Here is a 26,170-nt window from a genome sequence, read left to right on the forward strand (position 1 = left end):
AAAAGCCAGACTGGGAATATGGCTCAAGTGACAGCACCAGCTGTGAGCAAGAAACCCAAGCAAGAGTTCAAGTCCCAGAATGAGTACCAGAAGAGAAAAGGAATCTGATAGCTAAGTTAAAAAAGCATATAATGGAGCCAGGCTTGGGTGGTGCATACCTGTAATAGCAGTGCTTAGATGATTAAGGTAGGAAAATCACAAGTTTGAGGCCAGCCTGTACTGCATAGCAAGACCTTGTCTTGAAAAAGAAACATTGCATTTGAATGAGTATATTAGTAAGGTACTCTTAATTTCAAATTTGTTTTATTTAAAGTTCATAAATACTTACTGCTTGAATACATACCATTACTCTCTACAACATACATACCACTATATATGCTTGTTGTGAATATGGTACACTTTGGAAAATACTGGATAGGATTAGGATATTGCAGTTTTCCATGAGAGGATAATTGGATCTGGACTAGAATAGTGGTAGTAGGAAGATGTCACTGAAGGTGAGCATGTTGAATGACCTGACTGCTCTGTGTGAGCAAAGTCAAGTGACTAGTTTTGAGACCAAGAAAGTTAAAGACATAAGGAGGAATCATATACTAGGAGAGGAATACTTGTCTGAAAAACTGACTGGCATCCAGGTAAAAACAAGATCCTGAGGCTTAGATGGGAGAGTTGATGTGAAAGGAAACTGGGAATACAGAACTCAGACCATTTAATAAAATTTCAAGGGCCAGACTTGGCTCATACTTGTAATCCTAACAGCTGTAGAGGCAGAGCTCTTAAGGATTGTAGTTCAAGGTCAGATCAGGCAAATAGACTTTTCTGTTAGCAAGCTGAGCAAGGTAGTAGTATATACTTGTGGTCTCAGCTATGCTGGAGGCATGAATAAAAAGATTGCCTCATGAGGCTGTCCTTAGACCAAAAAAAAATGCAAGACCCTCCTGGGTGTGCTGATGGCTCAGGCCTATAATTGTAGCTACTCAGGAGGCTGAGATTTGAGGATCAAGTCTTGAAGCCAACCACCAACCATGTCAGGAAAGTCTATTAGACTCTTATCTCCAATTAACCACCAAAAAAGCCAGATGTGAAGCTGGAGGTCAAGTGGAAGAGCCCCCAGCCTTGAATACCCATGCCCTAAGTTCAAGCCCAGTTTTAAAAAACAAAATAAAACCCACAAATTGATGAGTGAAAACTTAGACTTCCCTCCCTTGTTAACCATTACTGGGATGAGGAACAAATGTAGCTGGGCCCATTTTTATCTGACAGTTGACTTGTATAGTTGGACAGCTTGAACAAATCCCAGTTTTTTCCTTTTACTCTACCTTCCAGATACTCTTTGGCTTTGTGAGATTATATTGTAATTTATTGGGTATGGCTGAAATGAACATCTGACCTAGTAGGTACTCTTATCTTAGTTTTGCCTTATTTCCTATTCTTCTATTATCAGGAACCTAAGCTTTAATAAGCTAGCTAGTATCTGATCCTGAACTTTTAATCCTTAGAGATAGCAGAGTTAGAAGCTAAATTCAAGGTGAGACGACAGTTGCATTTGTCTTTCTGACCTTGAGTAAAATTCAGGGAATTGTGTTCTGGGATTTATGTAGTCAGGCAATAAAAGGATCCCACTCTTCCCTAAGTGAAACAAAACTATCATTGACTGGAATGTTTTGCGGGACAAGATCCTGAAAATAACCCTAAACAGTCAAACAAACTTGTATATAGATGAGATCTATATATAATACAACAGTATACACTGAGAAGTGAAGTTCATGAGATTGAGTACCTGCTATTGTCAGTAATGTTCCAGAAAGCTGGTGTAGTTGTGTATGTCTATAATTCCAGGCTAAGGCAGGATGATGGCAAGTAATACCCTAGGTTGGATACATAGTGAGACTGTAAAAAGAAGAAGAAAAAGAATGCCTCATGAATAAGATGGGCCCAATCCCAGGTCTCTTAGCTTATATAATAGTATTATTTTTCAATGATTAACTATTATTTTATCCTCCCCCCCCCCCCCCCCCCCCCCCCGTTGTGGGGCTTGAACTGTGGGCCTGGGTGCTATCCCTCAGTTCTTCAGCTCAAGGCGAGTGCTCTACCACTTGAGCCAAAAGCGCCACTTCCGGTTTTCTAGTGGTTAATTGGAGATAAGAGTCCCACAGACTTTTCTGGGCTGGCTTTGAACCATGATCCTCATATCTCTTGAGTAGCTAGGATTACAGTGTAAGCCACCTGTGCACAGCTGAGGTTTTATTCTTTTTGGTCAGTTATAGGGCTTGAACTCTGGGCCTGAGCTCTGTCCTTGAGCTCTTAAGCTCAAGGCCAGTGCTATTACCACTTGAGCCACAGCACCATTTCCAGCTTTTTCAGCTTTTTCTGTTTATGTGGTGCTGAGGAATCAAACCTAGGGCCTCATGCATGTGAGGTAAGCACTCTGCCACTGAGCCACCTTCCCAGCCCCTGAACTTTTAATTCTCTAGGGTAGGATAATTTTCAGACATACAGTAAGATCCTGCATGTTTCTGTATGCTGACGAGTATCTATAGTGCCTTCTGGTCTTTGTGACAAAACATACCATACACTTTAACAACAAAACAAAATTCCGTTGCTTTAATGGGACGTACAATTTAAAAGAGTAGTCCCCTAAGATGGGGGCCACAGCTCAGTGTTTGGGCTCTTTCCTAGGTTTGATCCCCAGCATCTCAGGAGGGGCTATATCTTGTAATTTCTACTCTTACCTTACAGCTATTTGGTTATTCCCACACAGGCTCTTAAATACACACATGCTCTGTATTTTTATAGTATACATGAAGTGGCAAGTACTATTGGGACCATCCTGGCCCCTAGCTTCCTGGTGGAATTAGGGCAAACCTCAGCCCAAAAGACAAGGACTTGAAAACTGCCCATAGAAGTAGTTGATTTCAGGACAGAGAAGTATCTTTTTTTTTCCTTTTTGAGATTCTAATACCATTTTTAAACAGGTTATAAAATAGGAATAAATTTATTTGAAACTTACTCTAAACTTCAGAGGCTGACATTAGGAGTTGACCAGGAATAAGTTTGGCTTTCCTGTCTCCAAACTTCTGTTACCACTGTGTTATTGGGATGGATCTGAAGCCAGCTGTGTGTCTAGCAAGACTATGTTGAAAAAAAAAAAAAAGGAGCTGGAAACTGGTGGTAATGCCTATAATCCTAGCTATTATGGAGGCTAAGATCTGAGGATTTCAGTTCAAAGCCAGTCAGAACAGACAAAACCACCAGACTCTAATTAACCAGCAAAATGGTGGAACTGGTGGCATTGCTCGAGTGCCAGCTGTGTTCAATTCCACTGTGTTCAATTCTGGTGTAAATGCACATGCATGCACACACACAAACACAAAATAGAACTGGATTATCCATAACTCACTTCCCCAATTAAGGTGTGTTCCAATTAGAAAACCCCAGAAAAAGCCAGTGGGTTTGAATATATTTGTATCAGGATTGCTTTAGTTATAAGAAAAAGCTGAATAGTAGCTTAAATATGGAATTTATCTTCAGACAGGTCTAGCCACGAATAACTTAACACCTTTCCTCTTTTACCTTTTCCCCTGGTCTCCTTGAACTCATGGCCTGGGCACTTTCTCTGAGCTTTTTTGCTCATAGCTAGTGCTCTGCCACTTGAATTAGAGCTCCATTTTCAGTGGTTAATTAAATAAGAGTCTCATGGACTTCCCTACCCAGACTACTTTGAACTGTAATCCTCAGCCTTCTGTGTAGCTATGATTAGAGGCACAAGCCACCAGTGTGTTGCCAAGCATTTTCTCTTAAGGTTGAAATACTGAAGCTCTGTACATCACATCCATGTTCAAGGCAAGAGGGAAAGCTAAGATTTTCCTAGAATTCTTCAGTAGCCTATCACCCTACTCAGCCAGAATTACATCATTTGATCACCCTTCACTGCAGAAGAGTCTGAAGAAATTAAAAAACAAACAAACAAGCAAAACCCTGGTAGTCTTAATTGGCTTATAGCAATAATTGACCTTCCCTAGATTGGGCATGCTGTTGATCTAACAGTTTTGGGTTCTTTTAGAAAAGAGAAATTGAATGTAAATTGGATAGGCTCTTACGTGGGTCTGTCACATAATACTTAAAAGAAGTATTTGAAAGTGTTGGACTGAGAGAGATGGTAATGTTTCCCAATCTACTCTGTATAATACTATTGAATACTTGTACAGATAAAATGTCCAGCTGTTCAGTTTTTTTCACTCTTGATTATTATGGAATCATTTCTTCTAAGCTGACTATCCCCTCTTTCCCTTGTTTGACTTACCTCAGTTTCTCAATTTAGGAAATAAATACTGTGGAGGTGTTTGAGGTTTTTTTTCTCCCCTCCCTCAGTGTGCACCTACCAATTTGTCAGTCTGAAATTCTTATTTCATTCCTATGTTGGTCTTTCTACCAACTGACTGACTCTTACTGACTTCAGTTCTCCTTGCATCCATCCTGCCTTACAGATGCATGTTATATATGCCAGCTAGTTAAGACTCACATGACTTCTGGTACTCTACTAACCTTCCCTTTTTCTCTTTCTCCTCCTTTTTTTCCTCTCCTCTTGTTTTCCCTCCTCTCCTTTGCTGCTGCAGAGCGTCTCTACAGCCAACTTGAGCGAAACCGCCTGCTTTCTAATGAGCTGAAGCTAACGCTGCATGATCTGTGTGACTGATGGGCAGGGCTCACTGATGCCCAGTAAACCGAGCTTTCTGCTCACACCACTGACCTGGACCCCAGAAAAAAGCTGATTGACTTTTTAAAAGTTATTAATTTGTCCTAACCAGGTGGTTTTTAAATTAGCAGTTAGAACACTGCCAATTTCCTAAGCTTACCATAAAGTTGAAACAGTTAGCTAACTATTTCAACCCTTTAGAAGCGATTATGAGTAATGAAAGGAAATGCCTGAGAGTTTTTAGTGAAAACTTTGGAAGGATTTTCTGTTTTCCACACTTAACTGCTGCCCTTTCCCTTGTGCACTGACTATAGGATGTGTTCTATTGCATGGATGTTTTCTAACAATAAAGAGATTGACTTGACCAGATGTTGTAGCTGCTTCATATGGAGGCCCCAGGGATTGGGCCCTTCTGACTGGGTGGACAAGGGAAGGGAAAGATGGGTGTGGAGTCTAAAAATGGGTCTGTATTGCCATCATCAACTCTGAGTTGAAGATCTGAATATTTTCCTCCCCTCTAAAATAGTCCATGGTTTGCTCACTAAGCAGGTAGATGTTCCTTGATGTTCTGCTACTGATTTTCTTCTTGATAATTTCCTTCTTGCCTCCTTTCCTGGTTTATGTTTAACTGCAAGTAACTTTTGGCTAGTGGCCCTGCAAAAGTCTCAGTTAAGGTTTTTGTCTACAAGTATATGTTTGTATAGTATTCTTGACTTTGTTTTCTTTAGAAGAATCTTGGGCTTAGCCCTGAAGACTCTTGTTTATCCCCATTATTCCTTCTACCTTCTCTTTTGGAGAAAGTGTATAGTGCATGATGATCTTCTGTGCTCTTTTTAGCTGTGTAGTTGGTTTGTAATGGAAGAAATATGCCCATTCCAGTTTGCAATGGTCATGCTCTAGTGAGCCATTTTACATAGGTTTTGTCCTGTGGGCAAAGTCTAGAAGAGTACATGGCTAATGCTTCAGGCTTGCTCTCTTAGAGAAGAAATGGCTAATAAGGTCCTCGGCTCCCTCTCACCAGAAGTACAGCAAGCAACTCCCACAGCTTCAATAACCAAAGGCCCTGCAGAACCCAGGGATGCAATAGCTTCTGTGGTTGGAAAGGCCGCTAGCTACTTTATGAGTCTGCAGCATCCCTGCAACCGAAGCAAGTCTAAAAGAATCAACAAAGCCTGAAATTTACTTTTTTTGTAATTTCTCTCCTTTACCCCTATTAGATAAACTGAAATGCACCAAAGAGGAGCACCTCTGTACACAAAGGATGCTGGACCAGACTCTGCTTGACCTGAATGAGATGTAGAGCTCCCCAGTCCCACCTGCCACTGCACCTCCCTCTGACCCTGACTCCGCCTGAGGCCAGCCTATCGGGAGCTGACCTTGAAACTGAGGGCTGATCTTTAACTGGAAAGGCTGCTTTCTCCTTTTGCAACCCTTTCTACCCTTTATCCTTCATGTCTTTTTTCACCTAACTGTCTCAGCCTCTTCCCAGAGATTCTAGCTGGGCTAGAGGCTGTGCACTTTTGGGAACAACATTTAAGGGAATGTGAGCACAATGCGAAATGTCTTTAAAAGCATGTTGTGATGTACACATGTTGTAATTAATTTTTTGTGTTGTCCTAGCAGCCATTTGTAAAACATTCCAAATAATTCCACAACTCTGAAGCAGCAGTCGAATCCTTTCTCCCTTTGGAAGGTTAACTTTTCAGCCTAATGCGTACTGCCCTCCAGAGGAGGGAAACAGATACGGGCCTGCCTTGTTGAGAGCCAAATAGAGCCCAGGGAAAGACTCCACCATGGAAAACCTCATTGCTCTGTACAAAGTACCAGCCAAACCAGATAGGTGATTCTAGGAATTAGCCACAAAATGAAAACAAGTATCATGCTGTTCAGGTTTTCAGCTTTAAGGTATCTTTGGACAAGCTTATTCTTACTTACCTTTTTCATCAGAAGTGACCAAATTAAGATGCTGAGACCTCTGAGAACCTCCATCACCTCTTTTTTCCCTTATTGCAGTGCTGGGGATCAATTTAGGCAAGTGCTCTGCCATTGAGCCACATCTCCAGCCCTGAGACCAAATTTTTGTCTCATCTCTTTGTCCTTCCTAACTCTTCAAAATGGGTTATGTGTCCCTCAAGTGTTGAGATGACCACTTAACTGCTGTCTTGCCTCCTTCAACTAAATTAAGAAAATTATGTTTTTGCCACTAATATAGCCATATGAAACTCATCTCATCACCCTGTTCTGGGTCTGAAGCTGCTCTTTAAAAGTGCCATCTCATTGTGCTTTGTATCAGTGCTGGACAAATCTTGAATAGCTTATGTATAAGACTTTAACATTTTTATATTATTTTGAAACTTTGCTTCAGGGTTGGGGAGCCCTGGCCACCGTCTGGCTATGAGAGTGTTCTACAGTCTGAGGGCTGGCAGCATGCTGATCTTTTGGAGTGTCTTTTCCCATCCAGTTCCCACTTTTAGATGAGGTCTCTGTGAGGTCTGTTAGGTGTACATCCTTCAGCTTATTGGCTTATAATGTACTCTCCTTTCTTTGTGGTCTCTTTGGGGCCAGTTAGGAGAAAGAGAAAACAATAATGCAACTGTTTTGATACTGAATATTGACAAGTGTCTTTTTGAAATAAAGTACCAGTCCCTCTAACCCTCAGTTGTACTTGACTTTTATTTTATTTTATTTATTTTTTGGGGGGGTCTGGTCGTGGGGCCTGAACTCTGGGCCTGGCCGCTGTCCCTCAGCTCTTCAGCTCAAGGCTAGCGCTCTACCACTTGAGCCACAGCGCCACTTCTGGCTTTTTTCTTTTTGCTTATGTGTTGCTGAGGAATCAAACCCAGGGCCTCATGCATGCAAGGCAAGCGCTCTACCACTGAGCCACCTTCCCAGCCCCTTGACTTATTTATTAATCCAAATGTGCTTTTTCCACAGGAGCTATGGTATTTGGGTTGAAAAGTCAGAACTTTGCGAGTGGTGTTATCAGGATTTAGTGTAGAGAGCACACACCTTGGAAGTGGAAATGAGTTCAAAGCTCAGCTCCTATGTCTGGAAATAAATCACTTAGTGTCATTGTCTATAAAGTGGAGTTAACATATACTCTCAAGGTAAATGTGAAGATTAGAAATATATATATATATTTTTTTTTTGGGGGGGGTCCGGTCGTGGGGCCTGAACTCAGCCTGGGCGCTGTCCTTCAGCTCTTCAGCTCAAGGCTAGCACTCTACCACTTGAGCCACAGCGCCACTTCTGGCTTTTTTCTTTTTTGCTTATGTGGTGCTGAGGAATCGAACCCAGGGCCTCATGCATGCAAGGCAAGCGCTCTACCACTGAGCCACCTTCCCAGCCCCTAGAAATATTTTTATGTGCCAGGCTTTCTTTAGGTTACTAAGTTTAATGCTGATGTCAAGCCAAATTGTGTGTGTGTGTGTGTGTGTGTGTGTGTGTGTGTGTGTGTGTGTATACACATTTTTTGTTGTTGGTCATGGGGCTTGAACTGAGGGCCTGGGCATTGTCCCAAAGCTCTTTTGCTCAAGACTAGCACTCTACCAATTTGAGCTATAACTACTTCCTGTTTTTCTGGTGGCTATTTGCTTATAAAAGAGTTTCAAGGACTTTCCTGCCTGGGTTGGTTTTGACCTGCGATCCTCAGATCTCAGCCTCCTGAGTGTCTAGGATTACAGGCATAGCCAGTGGCACCTAGCTCAGTGCCTGGCTTTGTGTACACATTTGTTTCCCCTGGTTCAGGGGTTTGAACTCTTAATTCAGCTGGTATTCTACCAGTTGAGTCAAACGTCCAGCCTGGTGTTTTGTTGGTTATTACAGGGACGGAGTCTAGCAGACCTTTCTGCAAGTGCTGTCCTCAAACTGCAGTCTTATAGATGTCAGGCTCCTCAGTAGTTAGGATTACAGGTGTGAGTCACCTTTTTTTTTGTTTTTTTTTTTTTGTGGGTTACGGGGCTTGAACTCTGGGCCTGGGCGCTGTCCCTCAGCTCTTCAGCTCAAGGAGAGCAGTCTACCACTTGAGCCACAGCACCACTTCCGGTTTTCTAGTGGTTTATCCTGCCTGGGCTGGCTTTGAACTGTGATCCTCAGATCTCAGCCTGCTGAGTAGCTAGGATTACAGGCATGGGCCACCAGTGCCCGGCACCAACTTTTTTTTTACAACCATATTTGTGTGTGTGCATATAAAATGTTTATTTATGAAGGGCAGAAACCTACCCACAATGCCTCCTGTCTGATAAATAAGCACCATGTTCATAAAGTCTGGAATAACTCCTCTCCCTTCAGGGCAGGGAGCAGGAATGAAACATGGATCCCCCGAACTACCCTGGAAATGTAGGGTATGAGTTTATGATGATTTCCTCAAACCTTTACTCCTGCTCAGAGGAGTAAACCCCAAAGGGCTCAGAGGCAACCAACCACAAGACTGTGTGTGATGAGTTTTATGCTCAAGTCTTCTTGGGGAAAATGAGCAATTTCCTGCATCTCCCCAAGTCACCCCAGGATGTAGCAGGGGTCATTGCTCTAGGCCCAGGCATGGCTGAGACAGCAGCATGCCAGGTTAATCAGATTTTGTGGCCCAGGCGTGATAACTCATGTTTCCTCCAGGAAGGTCTTGGGTGGGCAGCAGATATCGTGCAGGGCCTTGTCCTCAGTCATGAATGAGGGGGTTGGCCATGTCACTGCTCTGCAGCTATGATAGCCTCTTCCAGTTTTGTGAATAGCTTCTGGAAATGCTGGATTTATACACCCACTGGTTCCAGGTTCTACTGAGGAGTAGGGGCTCTGGAAGGCAGCCTCCCTCCTCAGCCACTGCAGCTGGTGGGGTCGTGGCAACTGGACAGAGAGGAGTGCTCCCTCTCTTGATTCCCAGGTGGCTCCACATAACTTGATGCTCCTCTGGCTCAGGCTAGGAGGTGCCTTTTCTTCCCTCTTTTCCTCCTTGCAGGCACCTGTCTCCATCATCCACTTGGTTCCACTTTGGCAGGACTGCTGGATCCTCTGGAACATGACACCCAAGATGTTAACTGAGCAAGCTGCAGCTTGGAGGCCTTGATGCTCTAGCTCTGGAGTTTCCAAGATGGGCCTGCCCCCAGGTTGAGGCTATTCTTAGGGGCAGCCTCCTCTGGAACTGTCTGCACAGGGAGTCCAGAGCACCTGTTGTCACCTCAGATGGCTGGGGGCTGCCAACATCACCTCCTGCTCCTCCTTCAGGAGGAATCGCCAGTGGGAGGTCTTCATGTTCTTCTATTGAGATACCATCTGCCTAACCCAATCTCCTTTGCCTGGCAAACCCTACAGATTCAATACAGGACCAGGCGCTCTGTAAAATGGTTCCATGTGGACCATAGAATTTATTTTATTATTTTCTGTGTTTATGGTGTGTGCCTATACTGGGGTATGAACTCTGGGCTTTGAGCTCTTGCACTGCAGATCAGTAGGAGGCAAGAGTTGTACAGGTTTGTCTGCCCTATCTGGCTTCTGTAATGTCAGGTCTCAGGCTCCTTAGGAGCTAGGATCATATTCATAAGCCCCTGGTGTCCAGCTATGAATTCATTCTTACAAACCACATTCTTTGTAGGAGGTGATGATCACATACTCATTAATGTTTGATTGAAACAGCCCTTCAATTACTATTCTATTGGATATTTGAAGAAAACAGTTACTTAAGTACTCCCAGAGTATTAGTTTAGAGGCAGGCTGTAGTAAGTGGATGATGACTTTCAAAGCTGCCTCTTATTGTATGGCATTTCCTGTAGTCTGGCCTTCAAGAGGGGCATGAATCTTATTTCCTGGCAAAGATTACAGGCCTCTCTTTACAAAGTGCAGCTGTTTATATACTAGACACTGGAACGTTTTTCCGTTTATAGACTTAGGCCAATGCTGACTGGAAATGATTGTGAATAACAAAAGATACCTAAAAAAAAAGTATGAGTCAGACAAGAGAATGAGAAATCAAGCTGGGAGAAATGAGTTGGTCTTTGTAGACTGCCTGTTTCTTAACATTACAAAGGGCTATCATCCAGTATTTAGGAATGGAATCATTAAATGGGTAGCTTGGTTAAAGCCTAAAATTTCTGTAATGTAAGCCAGGCGTCCGTGGCTCACGCCTGTAATCCTAGCTACTCAGGAGACTGAGATCTGAGGATCATGGTTCAAAGCTAGCCCAGCAGGAAACTCTGTGAGACTCTTTTCTTCAATAACCCACTCAGAAAACTGCAAGTGGCGCTGTGGCTCAAGCCGTAGAGCGTTCGCCTTGAGCTGAAGAGCTGAGGGACAGCGCCCAGGCCCTGAGTTCAAGCTCCACAACCGACCCCCCAAAAAATGTAACGTAGGCTTGCGGACCCACTTGGGGGCGGGGGGGGGGGGGGAATCCCACAATTCCAAGCAAGGGAGAAGTCCCACCTCCTGCCTGCGTCGTGGCTGCTGATTGGTCTAATTTCGGTGCTGGGGTGGATGTTGGTTGCGCGGGAAGTTGGGACCTCATTAGTCGCCATGAGTGGGCCTGGGATGTCGGAGCTCCAAGCTTTCGGGCTCTTTTTCTGCTTGTCTCTACATCGCCTCCTTTTGCTGTTGCTGTTTTTGCTTGGGACCCTAGCCAACAAACTTAACGTGCCGCAGGTGTTGCTACCCTTCGGCCGGGAGCCAGGCCGTGTGCCTTTCCTCCTTGAAGCGCAGCGAGGCTGCTACACTTGGTGAGGGGGTGGAGGTCACTGGGCTATGCGTTTCCACACCATCCAGTAAGGGTAGGGGGTGACCTGTGTAAGCCCCCGGCGGGAAGGACGTGTGATTACCTGGAGAACAGTGGAGGTGAAGCTTTCTGAACAGGGCGTGTTCTACTCTGGGGAGGAGGGTCGGGCCTTCTCCCTGTGGGGTAGCAGCTCTCTAGCTATCAGGGCACAAGGAAGCCCTGCCTCAGAAAGCTGTAGGTACTGATGGCTCATAACTATGAGGGACTCAATATGTAAGGAACTAGGATAAGAGTTTTCATGATCTGAAGAAACTAAGATCAGAAAGACCTGGGGTGTGAAGATTCCTATTCAGTGCGCGATAGGTCTCAAATCGACAGCTATTAACTGTAAATACTTTGCATGATTTACTTCAATATTCAGTACTTTGGCGGGGGAGAGGGTTCCTTGTGTCCAACCACTTGAGCCATACTCCCATTCACTCTTTACAGTCTTACGTACTGTTAGTCCCAATTTAGGAGGAAATAGGTTCAGAGACCATGAAGTGTACTGTGAGGTTTACCTTGCGTGGAGATGAGATCTGCCTGTGTCATATAAAAGTTTCTCCTCCCGGGCACTGGTGACTTAGGCCTGTAATCCTAGCTATTCAGGAGGCTGAGATCTGAGGATCGCCGTTCAAAGCCAGCCTGGACAGGAGACTCATCTCCAACCAGAGGTGGCGCCATAGATCAAGTGGTAGAGCGCTAGCCTTGAGCTGAGGGACAGCACCCAGGCCCAGAGTTCAAGCCCCACGACCAACAACAACAAAAAAGGTCTTTCTCCTCTTATAGCAAGGGATTTACAGAGTTTGAAGACGGGATACTTGATGTAAAGGTAGGATCGTGGTTGGAAGCCAGCCCCCTAAGGAATGTCTGAGATTCTTATCTCCAATTAACCACAGAAAAAGCCAGCAAAAAAATAAGAGTTCCTTTTCTTTTTTTTTCCTTCCTTTTTTTTTTTTTTGGGGGGGGGGGGTCCAGTCATGGGGCCTGAACTCTGGGCCTGGGCGCTGTCCCTCAGCTCTTCAGCTCAAGGCTAGCACTCTACCACTTGAGCCACAATCCCACTTCCGGCTTTTTTCTTTTTGCTTATGTAGTGCTGAGGAATTGAACCCAGGGCCTCATGCATGCAAGGCAAACACTCTTCCACTGAGCCACCTTTCTAGCCCATCCTTCCTTTCTTTTCTTTCTTTCATCCTGGAGCTTGAGCTCAGGGTCTGGGTGCTGTCTCTGAGCTCCTTTTGCTCAAAGCTAGTACTTTACCAATTGAGCCACAGTGCCACTTACGGCTTTTTCTGAGAGTTTATTGGAAATAGGAGTCTCAGGAACTTTCCTGCCATGGCTGGCTTTGAACTGCAAACCTCAGATCTCAGCCTCCTGAGTAGCTCAGATAATAGGTATGACACCACCAGTGCCCAGCTTGTTTCTCTGATTTTTTTTTTTTTGTCGGTCATGGGGCTTGAACTCTAGGCCTGGGTGCTGTCCCTCAGCTCTTCAGCTCAAGGCTAGCGCTCTACCACTTGAGCCACAGCGCCACTTCCGGCTTTTTTCTTTTTTGCTTATGTGGTGCTGAGGAATCGAACCCAGGGCCTCATGCATGCAAGGCAAGAGCTCCCTGAGCCACCTTCCCAGCCCTGTTGCTTTGATTTTTGAGGCAGGGTTTTATTGTGTCTCAACCTGTGCCTCAGGTTGGTGTTAAACTCATTATGTTCCTGCTTCACTTTCCTGAGAACCTAATCAAAGTGAACTAGAATATACCAGAGCTTCGTTTCATTATAAGTGAAATAGATTTCTTACTGTCTCAAGAGAAAGATGACTAGGTATGGAGATACATGGCTATAATCCCGGCTACTCAGCATAGATAGAAGGATCATGGTTTGAGACTGACCTCTGACAACATACAGAAATAAACAAATTACAAGACACTTATCCAGAAAGTAAAAGCAATCAATCAATAAAGGGCTGGGAGCCATGGCTCAAGTGGTAGAGCCTGGAACCCTGGGTTCAAACATCAGTTTTGGAGGGGAGGGAAAAAATACCAAAAAGAAGTGGGTTTTTTGCTTTTTTTTGACGGTCTTGGGGCTTAAACTCAGGGCCTGAGTGCTGTTCCTGAGCTGCTTTACGCTCTAAAACTTGAGCCACAGTGCCACTTCCAGAGATAAGAGTCTCACAGGGACTTTTCTGCCCCCGCTGGCTTCAAACTGTGATCCTCAGATCTCAGGCTCCTGAGTAGCTAGGACTACAGGTGCAGGCCACTGGCGCCTGGCTTATTGTTCTTTTTAATGTGAAAAAAACAAAAGTTCTTTGTTTTTTCAGTCAGAGTCCACCTCACTTAATGAGTAAGTATAAGGAAATTTGGCTTATAAAATGATCCAGTGTTAGCTACAGGTTCTTTGGAACGTGAGTCCACCTGCAGTCACCAGCTTTCTAATAAAGATTCCCAATTCAATCTCTTTAAAAAGAAAAAAAGAAAAAAGATCTGGTGTGGTGTATTTCCTGGATGATACAAAATAATCTTTCTAGTATTGAAAGGTATTCCTTAGCTACATAGCGGCTGAAATCTAAGGATGGATGTTCAAAGCCAGCTCTAGCAGAAAACTCCACTGAACTCCAGTTAATCGACAAAATGTTGGAAATAGATGTATGGTTCAACTGGTAGAGTGCCAGCTTTAAGGCGAAAAAGCCAAAACAAGAGCCCTAAGTTTGTGCCCCAGTATTGTCCCCATGTCCTTCTCCCAGCCCCTCCCCCCCAAAAAAAGAAAAACAATGAAAAGCTATTCCTTCCGTTCATACAAAATAATGGGTTTTTGTATTTTGGTTTGGACTCAGTAATAATTTAGGCAACTTCAACATCTTAAATAGCTCAGTTTATAGGATTAAGGAAATCATTTCTCAAGGTATGAGATACATAGTCCTCTATCTTATTGGAAATACAACGTCTATGCTATATTCATTTTTGACAGTCTCGCTGGACAGCCCAGGCTGACCTCAAAATCTAGGTTCTATTGCCAAATGCCGAGATTATAGATGTAAACCACTACAATCAACCTTCAATGCTATTTTTACATAGCATTAATGTTAGAGAGAGGAAGAAAAAGAGAGAGAGGGAGGGAGAGAGAGAGAGAGAGAGAACTCAGACATTGTGCTTCCTAAGCAGGCTCTCTACCAGGCACCCTTCCACTTGAGCCACGCTGCTAGCCTGCTTTAATCTTACTTTATACATTGAAGGAGGAATTAATTCAGGACTTTGCACTACAAATGATTAGAGAAAGGTTTAGCTACATTTCTCCCATTTTATTTTATTGTGTTTCTTTAAGTTGTTTGGGGTTTTTGGTTTTGGTTTTTGTTGGTTTTTTGGTTGTTGTTGTTGTTAGTTTTTTGGTTTTTTTTTTTTTTTTTGGTCCTGGGAATCGAACCCAGTATGTTGCATTTTCTAGGCAAGCACTTTACTACTGAGCAACATTCCAGTCCTCTCTCCTATTTCAATTCTGATACATAAGCAATGTTCCTTGTTTAAAGAGTGCCATTTAAGAATAACTGGTAGCCGGGTGCTGGTGCCTCACGCCGGTAATCCTAGTTACTCAGGAGGCTGAGATCTGAGGATTGCCGTTTAAAGCCAGCCTGGGCAAAGTCCAATTAACCACCAAAAAACAGGAAGTGGCGCTGTGGCTCAAGTAGTAGAGCGCTCACCTTGAGCTGAAGAGCTGAGGGACAGCACTCAAGCCCAGAGTTCAAGCCCTGTGACCAACAATGACAACAACAACAAAATAAAAATACCCGGTAGCTGGGCACCACTGGCTCAGGCCTATAATCTAGCTACTCAAGAGGCTGAGATCTGAGGTTCTTAGTTCAAAGCCAGTCAGGGCAGAAAAGTCTGTGAGACTCTTCTCTCCACTAAAATTACCAAAAGAGGTGGAAGTGGAGGTGTAGATCAAGTGGTTGAGCATTAGCCTTGATCAAAAGAAACTCAGGAACATAGATAGCCCAGGCCCTGAGTTCAAGCCCCAGGACCAGAAGCATAGACATCTTTTCCACTAAAGTTAATTTTTTTCCCCGATTGCAGTGGTATGAGCGTTTGACCTCCGGACTTTATACTTCTTTAAGTATTTTTTTCTGGCAGGCATTCCACCCATCATGATGCAGTTACTGTTGAGCCTCTATATGAAAATGGCACCTTATGTTCCCAAAGAGCTGTTCTCATTGCTGAATCTACCCAACCAATACGACTCAGCAGCATTATTCTTGCTCGAGAAGTAGGTAGGTTAAGAACAGACTATCACTTTTGGGTGGCACAATTTGATATGTTGTGTAGAAGATTAACACAAATAATGTTGGCATCAAATGAAAACATTTTTATTTCTGCAATATATATTTTAACTGTGGCTTCATATTCTTGACTTTCATAGCTATGTTATATATAGATGCATATAAATATTGATAAACATGTATACATACATGTATCAAATATGTATTTGCTTACATAACTATCTCTCTAGATAGGCAAAGATCCAGAACCTAGAATAATACCTTATGCTATGGAAACCCTAGTTTGAATCAAGGAAGAAAAAAAAAAAAAAAAAGACTACTTTAAAAAAGAAAAAACAGCCAGGTGCCCGTGGCTCACACCTGTAATCCTAGCTACTCAGGAGGCTGAGATCTGAGAATCACAGTTCAAAGCCAGCCCGGGCAGGAAAGTCCATGAAACTCTTATCTCCAATAAGCCACCAGAAAACCGGAAGTGGCGCTGTAGCTCAAGTGATAGAGCGCTTGCCTTGAGCTGAAGAGCACAGGGACAGCGCCCAAGCCCAGAGTTCAAGCCCCATGACCGACCAAAAAAAAAGAAACAGAAAAAACAAGAAAAAATGGTATTTGTATTCATATCAGATTTGTATCCAGATCAGCATATGAATCTTTGTTATCTCTGTATTTCTAGTACTGTGTTGCCATATTCATAGGCCTATATGACTGAAAGTTTTGATAAATGCCTGGTGATAAACACGTTCTTAATACAATTGACATATGTTTTCTAACATTTTACTTTACTAAATATATATATATATATATATATATTTTTTTTTTTTTTTTTTTTTTTTTTTTTTGTCGGTCGTGGGGCTTGAACTCTGGGCCTGGGCGCTGTCCCTCAGCTCTTCAGCTCAAGGTGAGCGCTCTACCACTTGAGCTATAGCGCCACCTCCAGTTTTCTGGTGGTTTATTGGAGATAGGAGTCTCATGGTCTCTCCTGCCCGGGCTGGCTTTGAACCGCGATCCTCAGATCTCAGCCTCCTGAGTAGCTAGGATTACAGGCGTGAGCCACCAGCGCCTGGCTTTTACTAAATATATTTTAAAAAATCTACTTACATCTTCATTTCATAAACTATGAAAAAGGATTTTTTTACCACTTAAAAACTAAGTAAAGGGGCTGGGAAGGTGGCTCAGTGGTAGAGTGCTTGCCTTGCATGCTCGAGGCCCTGGGTTTGATTCCTCAGCACAACATACACAGAAAAAGCTGGAAGTGGCGCTGTGGCTCAAGTGGTAGAGCGCTAGCCTTGAGTTGAAGAGCTGAGGGACAGCTCCTAGACTGAGTTCAGGCCCCATGACCAACCAAAAAAAAAATAGAGTCTCATGGACTTTCCTGCCTAGGCTGGCTTTGAACCATGATCCTCAGTTCTCAGCCTCCTGAGTAGCTAGGATTAGAGGCGTGAGCCACCAGCGCCTGGCTATCAAATTTTTTTTTTTATAATCGTGTTTTGTTTTTTGTTGGTTTTTTTTGGTTTAATTTTGTTTTGCTCAAGGCTAGCACTCTACCACTAGAGCCACAGCTCAAGCAATAAGAGTTTTAGATTTGCTGATTACTGGTGGCTCAAGCCTGTAATTCTAGCTATTCAGGAGGCTGATATCTGAGGATTGTGGTTTAAAGCCAGCCCAGGCAGGAAAGTCTGTGCAACTCTTTTTTTTTTTTAATTTAATTTTAAATTTTTTTTTTTTTTTTGGGTCCGGTTGTGGGGCCTGAACTCTGGGCCTGGGCGCTGTCCCTCAGCTCTTCAGCTCAAGGCTAGTGTTCTACCACTTGAGCCACAGCGCCACTTCCGGCTTTTTTTTCCTTTTTGCTTATGTGGTGCTGAGAAATCAAACCCAGGGCCTCAGGCATGCAAGGCAAGCGTTCTACCACTGAGCCACCTTCCCAGCCACCCCCCTCCCTTCCCCCCCCCCCCCCCCCATGAGACTCTTATCTCCAATAAACCACTAGAAAACTGGAAGTGGCTCTGTGGCTCAAGCAGTAGAGTGCTCGCCTTGAGCTGAAGAGGGCAAGGACAGTGCCCAAGCCCAGAGTTCAAGCCCCATGACCAGGTGTGAGCTATTGAGCTACTGATGTCCAGCTTTCTAAAAATAATCTTTAAAATAAACTTTGTGCATGTGGGACATACAATAGATTTATGACCTATTGAATTTTTGGATTTATTATAGTAACTGACCATGAACTACGTTGTGATGTTAAAGTTGATGTCATAGACAACATTGAAATTGTGTCTCGGACCCGAGAACTCTATGTAGATGATTCACCTCTGGAGCTGATGGTGAGAGCATTGGATGCTAAAGGTAATGAACTTTAGAGTATTAGGTGGCTCACACCTGTAATCCTAGCTAGTCAGGAGACTGAGTTCTGAGGATTGAGGTTCAAAGCCAGGCCCAGAAAAGTTCATGAGAAGGGCTGGGAAGGTGGCTCAGTGGTAGAGTGCTTGCCTTGCATGCCTGAGACCCTGGGTTCGATTCCTCAGCACCACATAAGCAAAAAGAAAAAAGATGGAAGTGGCACTGTGGCTCAAATGGTAGAGCACTAGCCTTGAGCTGAAGAGCTGAGGGACAGCGCCCAGGCCCAGAGTTCAGGCTCCACTACTGGACCCAAAAAAAAAAGAAAAGTCCATGAGACTTATCTCCAATAAACTACCAGAAAACCAGAAGTGGCAATGTGGCTCAAGTGGAGTGCTAGCCTTGAGCTGATGAGCTGAGGGGTAGTGCCCAGGCCCAGACTTCAAGCCCCACAACTAACCAAAGGAAAAAAAAATAATAAGGTAATACTCCTTCATGTTAAGCACTTAGAAACAGAAACTTGAATGATAAAGTAGATTAGAAATAAGACTTATTTTCTCATTTGGAATTTATATAAATGAGAAGAAATAATTCTCACTGCAGTTCAATGTATCATCTCCATTCCTGTGTGTGTGTGTGTGTGTGTGTGTGTGTGTGTGTGTGTGTGTGTGTGTGTGTGTGTGTGTGTGTGTGTGTGTGTGTGTGTGTGTGTGTGTGTGTGTGTGTTTACTGGGGTTTGAATTCATGAATATAGTTGCTAGGCAGGCTCTCTACCAATTGAGCCATGTCTTCAATCTTCATCTGCATTCTTGAATAAAATGTCTACTATTGTGCGTTATTTCTGAACTTTTAAAAATGTCCAATTCTGCCACTGAGCAGCTAGAACATTTTAGTGTCAGGTGTTGGTGGCTCAGACCTGTGAGCCTAACTATTAGAGAGGCTGGGATCTGATTATCTCACTTCAAATCTAGTCCAGAAAGAAAAATCCAAAAGATTATCTACAGTTAACCAGCAGAAAAGGTAGACTAGAGGCATGGCTCAAGTGGTAGAGTACCCGCTGTAAGTGAAAAAGTAAAAAAGCCAAGCAGGCGTATAAGGCACTGAGTTTAAGTCCCTTACCCCCAAAAAAGTTGGAATCCCAGTTTTTTGAAAGATAGAGAATATTGGGGTTTGTAGCTAGGTCAGGCACAAAAAGTTCATGAGATACTATCTCAACCAATAGCTCAGTATGGTATATTGCATCTGTCATCCCAGCTGCAGAGGGAAGCATAATGGCTGGGTGTAGTGATACAAGTCTGTCATCCTCAGTGAACACGAGGAAGCACAGGAATAGAGACCCTACCTTGAAAATAATCAATGCAAGTAGGGTCTGAAGAAATGGCCTAAGCAGTAGAATGCCTGCCTTACAAGCACTAAGGGCCTGGGTTCAACCCCCAGTAACACCAAAAAGAGGAACGTTAAAAAAAAACAACTGTTAGTTCCCCATTTTTTTAGTTTGGTGTTGATACTAGGGTTTGAACCAGGACCTCAGGCTTGTTTGTTTGCTTGCTTGCGTGTTCTCTCTTTCTGTCTGTCTGTCTGTCTGTCTCTCTCTCTCTCTCTCTCTCTCATAATGCTCCAGCTTGGCCTTGAGCTCCTGTTTAGCTTTTTCACTCAAAGCTGGCACACTACCTTTTGACTACATTTCCACTTCTGGCTTTTTGCTGATTAATGGAGATACTAGTTACAATCACAATTCTCAGATCTCAGCCTCCTGAATAGGTAGTACTACAGATGTGAGTTTCTGGTGCCTACCCAAAGAGTAATGTTTTTTGTTTTTTTGGTTGGTCGTGGGGCTAGAACTCTAGGCTTGGGAGCTGTCCCTGCGCTCTTCAGCTCAAGGTGAATGCTCTACCAATTGAGCCACAGCGGTACTTCTGGTTTTCTAGTGGTTTCTTGGAGATAAGAGTCTCATGGAGGGCTGGGAAGGTGGCTCAGTGGTAGAGTGCTTGCCTTGCATGCATGAGGCCCTGGGTTCGATTCCTCAGCACCACATAAGCAAAAAGAAAAAAGCCAGAAGTGGTGCTGTGGCTCAAGTAGTAGAGTGCTAACCTTGAGCTGAAGAGCTAAGGGACAGCACCTAAGCCCAGAGTTCAGGCCCCATGACCGGACCCAAAAATAAATAAATAAACAATAAACAAGAGTCTCATGGAGGGCTGGGAAGGTGGCTCAGTGGTAGAGTGCTTGCCTTGCATGCAGGAGGCCCTGGGTTTGATTCCTCAGCACCACATAAGCACAAGAAGAAAAAAGCCGGAAGTGGCACTGTGGCTCAAGTGGTAGAGCGCTAGCCTTGAGCTGAAGAGCTGAGGGACAGCGCCCAGGCCCAGAGTTCAGGCTCCACGACTGGACCCCCCCCCCAAAAAGAAAAAGAAAAAGAAAAAGAAAAAGAAAATAACTCTGCTTGGTGCCAGTAGCTCATGCCTATAATCCTAGCTACTCAGGAGGATGATATCTGAAGACTGTAATTCAAAGCAGCCTGGGCAAGAAGGTCTATGAGATACTATCTCTAATTAGACACCAAGAAAGCCGGAAGTGGAGGTGTGGCTCATGTGGTAGAGTGCTAGCCTTGAACAAAATAGCTCAGAGTGCCTAAGCCTTGAGTTCAAGCCCCAGGACCTGCACTAAAAAAAAATAAAAAACACACCTCTTTTTGAAATCTAGTTTTTGTAAAAATGGTTGAAGTAACTAGGTTTAACTGTGACTGTCAACCATAAGATAGATGTTAACTGACCTTTCTATAGAAAGGAACAGAAAGAATGTAATGTACTTTTGTCAGCTAGAAGTTAATATGCTTTGCCGGGTGCCAGTGGCTCATGCCTGTAATCCTAGCTACTCAGGAGACTGAGATCTGAGGATTGAGGTTCAAAGCCAGCCCAGCAGAAAGGCTGTGAGAATCTGATCTCCAATAAACCACTCAGAAAACCTGAAGTGGCACTGTGGCTCAAGTGGCATAGAGCCAGCCTTGAGCTGAAGAACTGAGGGACAGTACCCTAGCCCAGAGTTCAAGCCTCATGACCGGAAAAAAAAAAAGAAGTTAATATGCTTGAATTCTTTTTACTTTCAGAAAACTTGTGAAGCAAAGTGCTTATATTGTTAGTGTGAAGATCTTTATCATATATGGATTTGTGTGCATGTGTGCTACTGCTGGTGCTTGAACTCAAGGCCTGGGCATCATCCCTTAGCTCTTTCCACTCAAGGCTGGCACTCTACTATTTGAGCCTTAGCTCCACTTTCAGCTTTTTTTGCTGATTAAGTGGAGATAATGTTCTCATGGACTTTCCTGTCTAGGCTGGCTTTGAACCACAATCCTCAGATCTCGGTTTCTTGAATAGTTGGGATTACAGAGGTGAACAATTTTTGTTTTGTTTTTTCTTTTTTTTTCTTTTCTTTTTTTGGGTCCGGTTGTGGGGCCTGAACTCTGGGCCTGGGCGCTGTCCCTCAGCTCTTCAGCTCAAGGCTAGCGCTCTACCCCTTGAGCCACAGCGCCACTTGCGGCTTTTTTCTTTTTGCTTATGTGGTGCTGAGGAATGGAACCCAGGGCCTCATGCATGCAAGGCAAGCGCTCTACCACTGAGCCACCTTCCCAGCCCCTTCTTTCCTTTTCTTTTTTTTGGTCATGGGGCCTGGATTCTGGGCCTGGGCGCTGTCCCTCAGCTTTTCAGCTCAAGGCTAGCACTCTACCACTTGAGCCATAACATCACTTCCAGCTTCTTCTGCTTATGTGGTGCTGAAGAATCGAACCCAGCTTCTCATGCATGCAAGGCAAGCACTCTACCACTGAGCCACCTTCCCAGCCCTTGTTTTGTTTTAATACTGGGAACTTGCTAGGCAAACTTTCAACTTTAACTGAGCTATGCTCCTAGCTCCATATATGTGAGATTTATAAAATTAATTATTTTGCCAGTGCCAGAGTTTGAATGCAGGGTCTCAATTAGCTTGTTTGCTTGGTACTCTAGCACTTGAGCCATTTCTCCAGCCCAGCTTTTTGCTGATTATTTTTTGGACATAGAATCTTGAGAACTTTTCTGCCCAGGCCATCTTTGAGATTTCTCTGGATCTCAGCCACCTGAGTATCTAGAATTGTAGGCGTGAACCACTTTTGTCTAGCTCCCATATATGTGTTTTATGTCAGTAATAATATTACTATTACTTGTAACTGAGGCCTAAAAATAATTTTCTTGTCACATTTCTCTTGTTGAGGATACCTGAATGTTTTTGCATATATAATTCTCTCTTGTCTGCTTTTTGCCTTGTTCTATAGGAAATACTTTCAGTAGTTTGGCAGGGATGATGTTTGAGTGGAGCATTGCACAGGATAACGAGTCAGCAAGAGAAGGACTGTCTAGCAAAATTAGGTAAATTGGAAACTGATCATAAGTTACCTTTGACAAGTGTGCATACTGAAAAGCCACCGTGTGTGTACACTTGGATAATTCTGCTCTGTGGACTTCTTTGAAAGAGATATATTTCCCAGGGAAAAATGTCTTTGATAGACTTATGAGAGAAATATAGTTATTTTTGTTGGTGTTGGTTGTGGGGCTTGGACTTAGGGCCTAGACACTGTCCCTGAGTTCTTTTTTTTTTTTTTTCCCAAAATTCTGGCCTTTAAAAAAAAATTTGCTTTATTGTTATTATAGAGGTAATATACAGAGGGGTTACATTTACATGCATCAGGTACTAAGTATATTTGCTATCATACAGTGTCATCTGTTCCTTCATTCTCTCCCATTCCTTCCCTCTCATCTTCACCCAGGAACTGTGTAGTTCACTTCCACCAATGTCCAGTGCATTCCACTGCTGCACTTTTTCACCCTTTTTCCTCAGATTCTGTGTACCTCCTCCCATCCTCCCACAGACATGCACATAAATACACCATATAAAAGGTAAATTATAGAAAATCAACAGAGAAAGAAAAAAATAAAAAAATGATTGTTTCCATATCTCTGGAGTTTGTTTCAGTATATATATTATGTTATATAAATATGAAGACGCATTTGGGTATTGCCACCTTTATGAGTCTCTTCTAAGGCTATCCTTTTTTTGGTCTCACTGCAGGTGAGTATCTAGAATCCTGTGTAATTTGCCCTAAGCTCTGTTGCTCAAGGCTAGTGTTCTACCACTTTGAACCTCAGTTCCATTTCTCCATTTTCTGGTGGTTAATTGGAGATAAGAGGCTCACAGACTTTCCTGCCCTGGTTGGCTTTGAACTGTGAACTCAGATCTTTGTTTCCTGAGTAGCTAGGATTATAGACATGGGCCACATGTGCCCAGTGTAGTTTGTTTTTTTTTTTTTTAATATTTTATTGTTATAAAGGTGATGTACAGAGGTGTTACAGTTTCATAAAATATGGGTACTTTTCTTTTTTTTTCTTTTTTCTTTTTTTTGGCTGGTCATAGGGCCTGAACTCAGGGCCTGGGTACTGTCCCTCAGCTCTTCAGCTCAAGGCTAGCACTCTACCACTTGAGCCACAGAGCCACTTCTGGCTTTTTTCTGCTTATGTTGTGCTGAGGAATCGAACCCAGGGCCTCATGCATGTAAGGCAAGCACTCTAGCACTGAGCTACCTTCCCAGCCCGGGTACTTTTATTATAGCTTAATTTGAGACACTGCAGAGGAGTCTGGGTAGCATGTATTACTTACTTAATTTAGTGGTTTGACTAAATTAATTTAATTTATTACTTAATTAATTTAGTGGTACTGGTGTTGGACCACATGGCTTTGAACTTGGTCAGCTTTGTTTTTTTGTGTGTATTTGGTCCTGGGGCTTGAACTCATGGCCTGGGCACTTTCCCCCAGCTCTTCAGCTCAAGGATAATGCTCTACCATTTGTGCCAGAGCTCCACTTCTGCCTTTTTTTTTTTTGTAGTCAATTGGAATTAAGACTGCCTGGGCTGGATTCAAACTATGACCCTCAGATCTCAACCTCCTGAGTAGGCTTATAGGTATCTGGTGTTTGATCAGTTTGTTTAATTGCTTGGTATTCTACCACTGGAGTCACACCTGCAGCCTAGCTTTTTTTTTTTTTTTTTTTTTCTATTGTGGGGCTTGAACTCTGGGCCTGGGTGCTGACCCTCAGCTCTTCACCTCAAGGCTAGCATTCTACCACTTGAGCCACAGCACCATTTCCAATTTTCTGGTAGTTTATTGGAGAGTCTCATGAACTTTCCAACTGGGTTGACTTTGAACCTCGATCCTCAGATCTCAGCCTCCTGAGTAGCTAGGATTACAGGTTCTCTGAGCCACTGGTGCCTGGCCCCGCTTAGCTTTTTTTTTTGGGGGGGTCGGTCATGGGGCCTGAACTCTGGGTCTGGGCGCTGTCCCTCAGCTCTTCAGCTCAAGGCTAGTGCTCTACCACTTGAGCCACAGCGCCACTTCCGGCTTTTTTCTTTTTGCTTATGTGGTGCTGAGGAATCGAATCCAGGGCCTCTGGCATGCAAGGCAAGCACTCTACCACTGAGCCATCTTCCCACCGCCGCCGCCCCCCCCCCCCCCCCGCCGCCCCCCCCCCCCCCCCCCCCCCCCCCCGCTTAGCTTTTTGCTAGTTACTAGAGGATTTTTCTGCCCCAAATTGCCTCAAACTGCCATCCTCCAATCTCAGATTCCAATCTCAGACTCCTGAATGGGTAGGATTATTGGTATAAGCCACTGGCACCTAGCTAAAAGTATGAACTTTTGTCTCAGACAACCAAAACTGTAATTAGTTCCACACTAGTTTCTGCCACACATACATTAGTTATAGTCCTTGTGGAAATCAGAACATTTTCTTTTTCTTTTTCTTTTTTTTTGTCAGTCGTGGGGCTTGAACTCTGGGTCTGGGCGCTGTCCCTCAGCTCTTCAGCTCAAGGCTAGCACTCTACCACTTGAGCCACAGCGCCACACCAGAACATTTTCTACAAGGTTTTTTTTTTTTTTTTCCGGTCTTGGGGATTGAACTCTGGGCCTGGACACTGTCTCTGAGCCTCTTTGTGATCAAAGTTAGCACTCTACCACTTGAGCCACAGTACCACTTCTGGATTTCATGAGTAGTTTAATGGAGATAAGAGTCACACAGAGTTTCCTATTTGGGCTGGCTTCAAGCCACGATCCTCAGATCTCAGCCTTCTAAGTAGTTAGGATTCCAGGCATGATCCAGCAATGCCCAGAGACAAATATTATTATTTTTTTTTTTTTTGCCAGTCATGGTGCCTGAACCCTGGGCCTGGACGCTGTCCCTCAGCTCTTCAGCTCAAGGCTAGTACTCTACCACTTGAGCCACAGCACCACTTCCAGCTTTTTCTGCTTATGTGGTGCTGAGGAATTGAACCCAGGGCCTCATGCATGCAAGGCAAGCGCTCTACCACTGAGCCACCTTCCCAGCCCCAAATATTATTTTTAAATTGTTGTTGTTGTTGTTACTAAGTAGTTGTGCAAAGTTGTTAAAAGTTCCCTAAGCCAGGCAACAGTGGTTCACACCTGTAGTCCTAGCTACTCAGGAGGCTGACATCTGAGGATCATGGTTCAAAGCCAACCTGGGCAGTAAAGGCTGTGAGATTCTTATCTCCAATAAACCACCAGGAAACTGGAAATGGTGCTGTGGCTCAAGGAGTTGAGTGCCAGCCTTGAGCTTAAGAGCTCAGGGACAGTGCCCAGGCCCAGAGTTCAAGCCCCATGACTGACCAAAAAAAAAAAAATCCCTAAGTCAGGTTATGAGTACAATGGTTCTTAGTCAATGTCACCCTTTTAACCCTCTACACTGTATCAACCTTACAGAGAATAAAATCTCATAGGGAATTATGGGAAGAAAACATTGATTTCTGCTAGAAACGAATTTATTTTTTATTTAGGATTCTGAAATACTCTGAGGCAGAATATTCTTCCCCCGTCTATATAGCTGAGATGGAAAAAGAAGATAAACAAGGAGATATGATTTTGGTGTCTGGGATTAGAACTGGTGCTGCTGTTGTAAAAGTTCGAATTTACGAACAGTTCTATAAGGTAAGACGTTTGTGCTATAAATGTTCACCCAATAGTCTTATAGAAAATAAAGGTTTTTGTTGTGAATCTGTAATAGAAGCTCTCTAACTTGATAGTTGATCATTTAATCGAAAAAGTCATCTCATGTGGATAAGCATACAAAA

The 26,170-nt window shown here is 43.6% G+C and overlaps 2 protein-coding genes and 1 pseudogene across 10 annotated transcripts in view; 2 read left to right on the forward strand and 1 right to left on the reverse strand.

Annotated features, from left to right (window-relative positions):
- Tpm3 (tropomyosin 3) overlaps positions 1 to 7,348 on the forward strand; it is a 37,318-nt gene extending 29,970 nt beyond the window's left edge. For 6 of the 8 annotated variants that reach the window (XM_042682359.1, XM_042682361.1, XM_042682364.1 and 3 more), the window contains one exon: positions 5,914 to 7,348. In XM_042682359.1, coding sequence (XP_042538293.1) covers positions 5,914 to 5,996 — 83 coding nt within the window. In that variant the 3' untranslated portion in view covers positions 5,997 to 7,348. Of the gene's footprint in view, positions 1 to 4,616; positions 5,057 to 5,913 lie in introns of those variants that run through there. The other 2 variants (XM_042682366.1, XM_042682367.1) reach the window with 2 other exon arrangements.
- Positions 7,349 to 9,378: 2,030 nt separating this feature from the next.
- LOC122109251 lies at positions 9,379 to 9,961 on the reverse strand (annotated as a pseudogene).
- Positions 9,962 to 11,194: 1,233 nt separating this feature from the next.
- Positions 11,195 to 26,170, forward strand: part of Nup210l (nucleoporin 210 like) — a 91,010-nt gene continuing 76,034 nt past the window's right edge. For both annotated transcript variants that reach the window (XM_042681814.1, XM_042681815.1), the window contains exons 1-5: positions 11,195 to 11,394; positions 15,547 to 15,683; positions 17,892 to 18,023; positions 22,315 to 22,408; positions 25,877 to 26,027. In XM_042681814.1, the coding sequence (XP_042537748.1) occupies positions 11,195 to 11,394; positions 15,547 to 15,683; positions 17,892 to 18,023; positions 22,315 to 22,408; positions 25,877 to 26,027 (714 nt within the window). The remainder of the gene's footprint in view (positions 11,395 to 15,546; positions 15,684 to 17,891; positions 18,024 to 22,314; positions 22,409 to 25,876; positions 26,028 to 26,170) is intronic.

The sequence above is a fragment of the Dipodomys spectabilis genome, unplaced genomic scaffold (genome assembly GCF_019054845.1).
Source record: "Dipodomys spectabilis isolate Male_0828 unplaced genomic scaffold, ASM1905484v1 ptg000069l, whole genome shotgun sequence".
NCBI lineage: Eukaryota > Metazoa > Chordata > Mammalia > Rodentia > Heteromyidae > Dipodomys > Dipodomys spectabilis.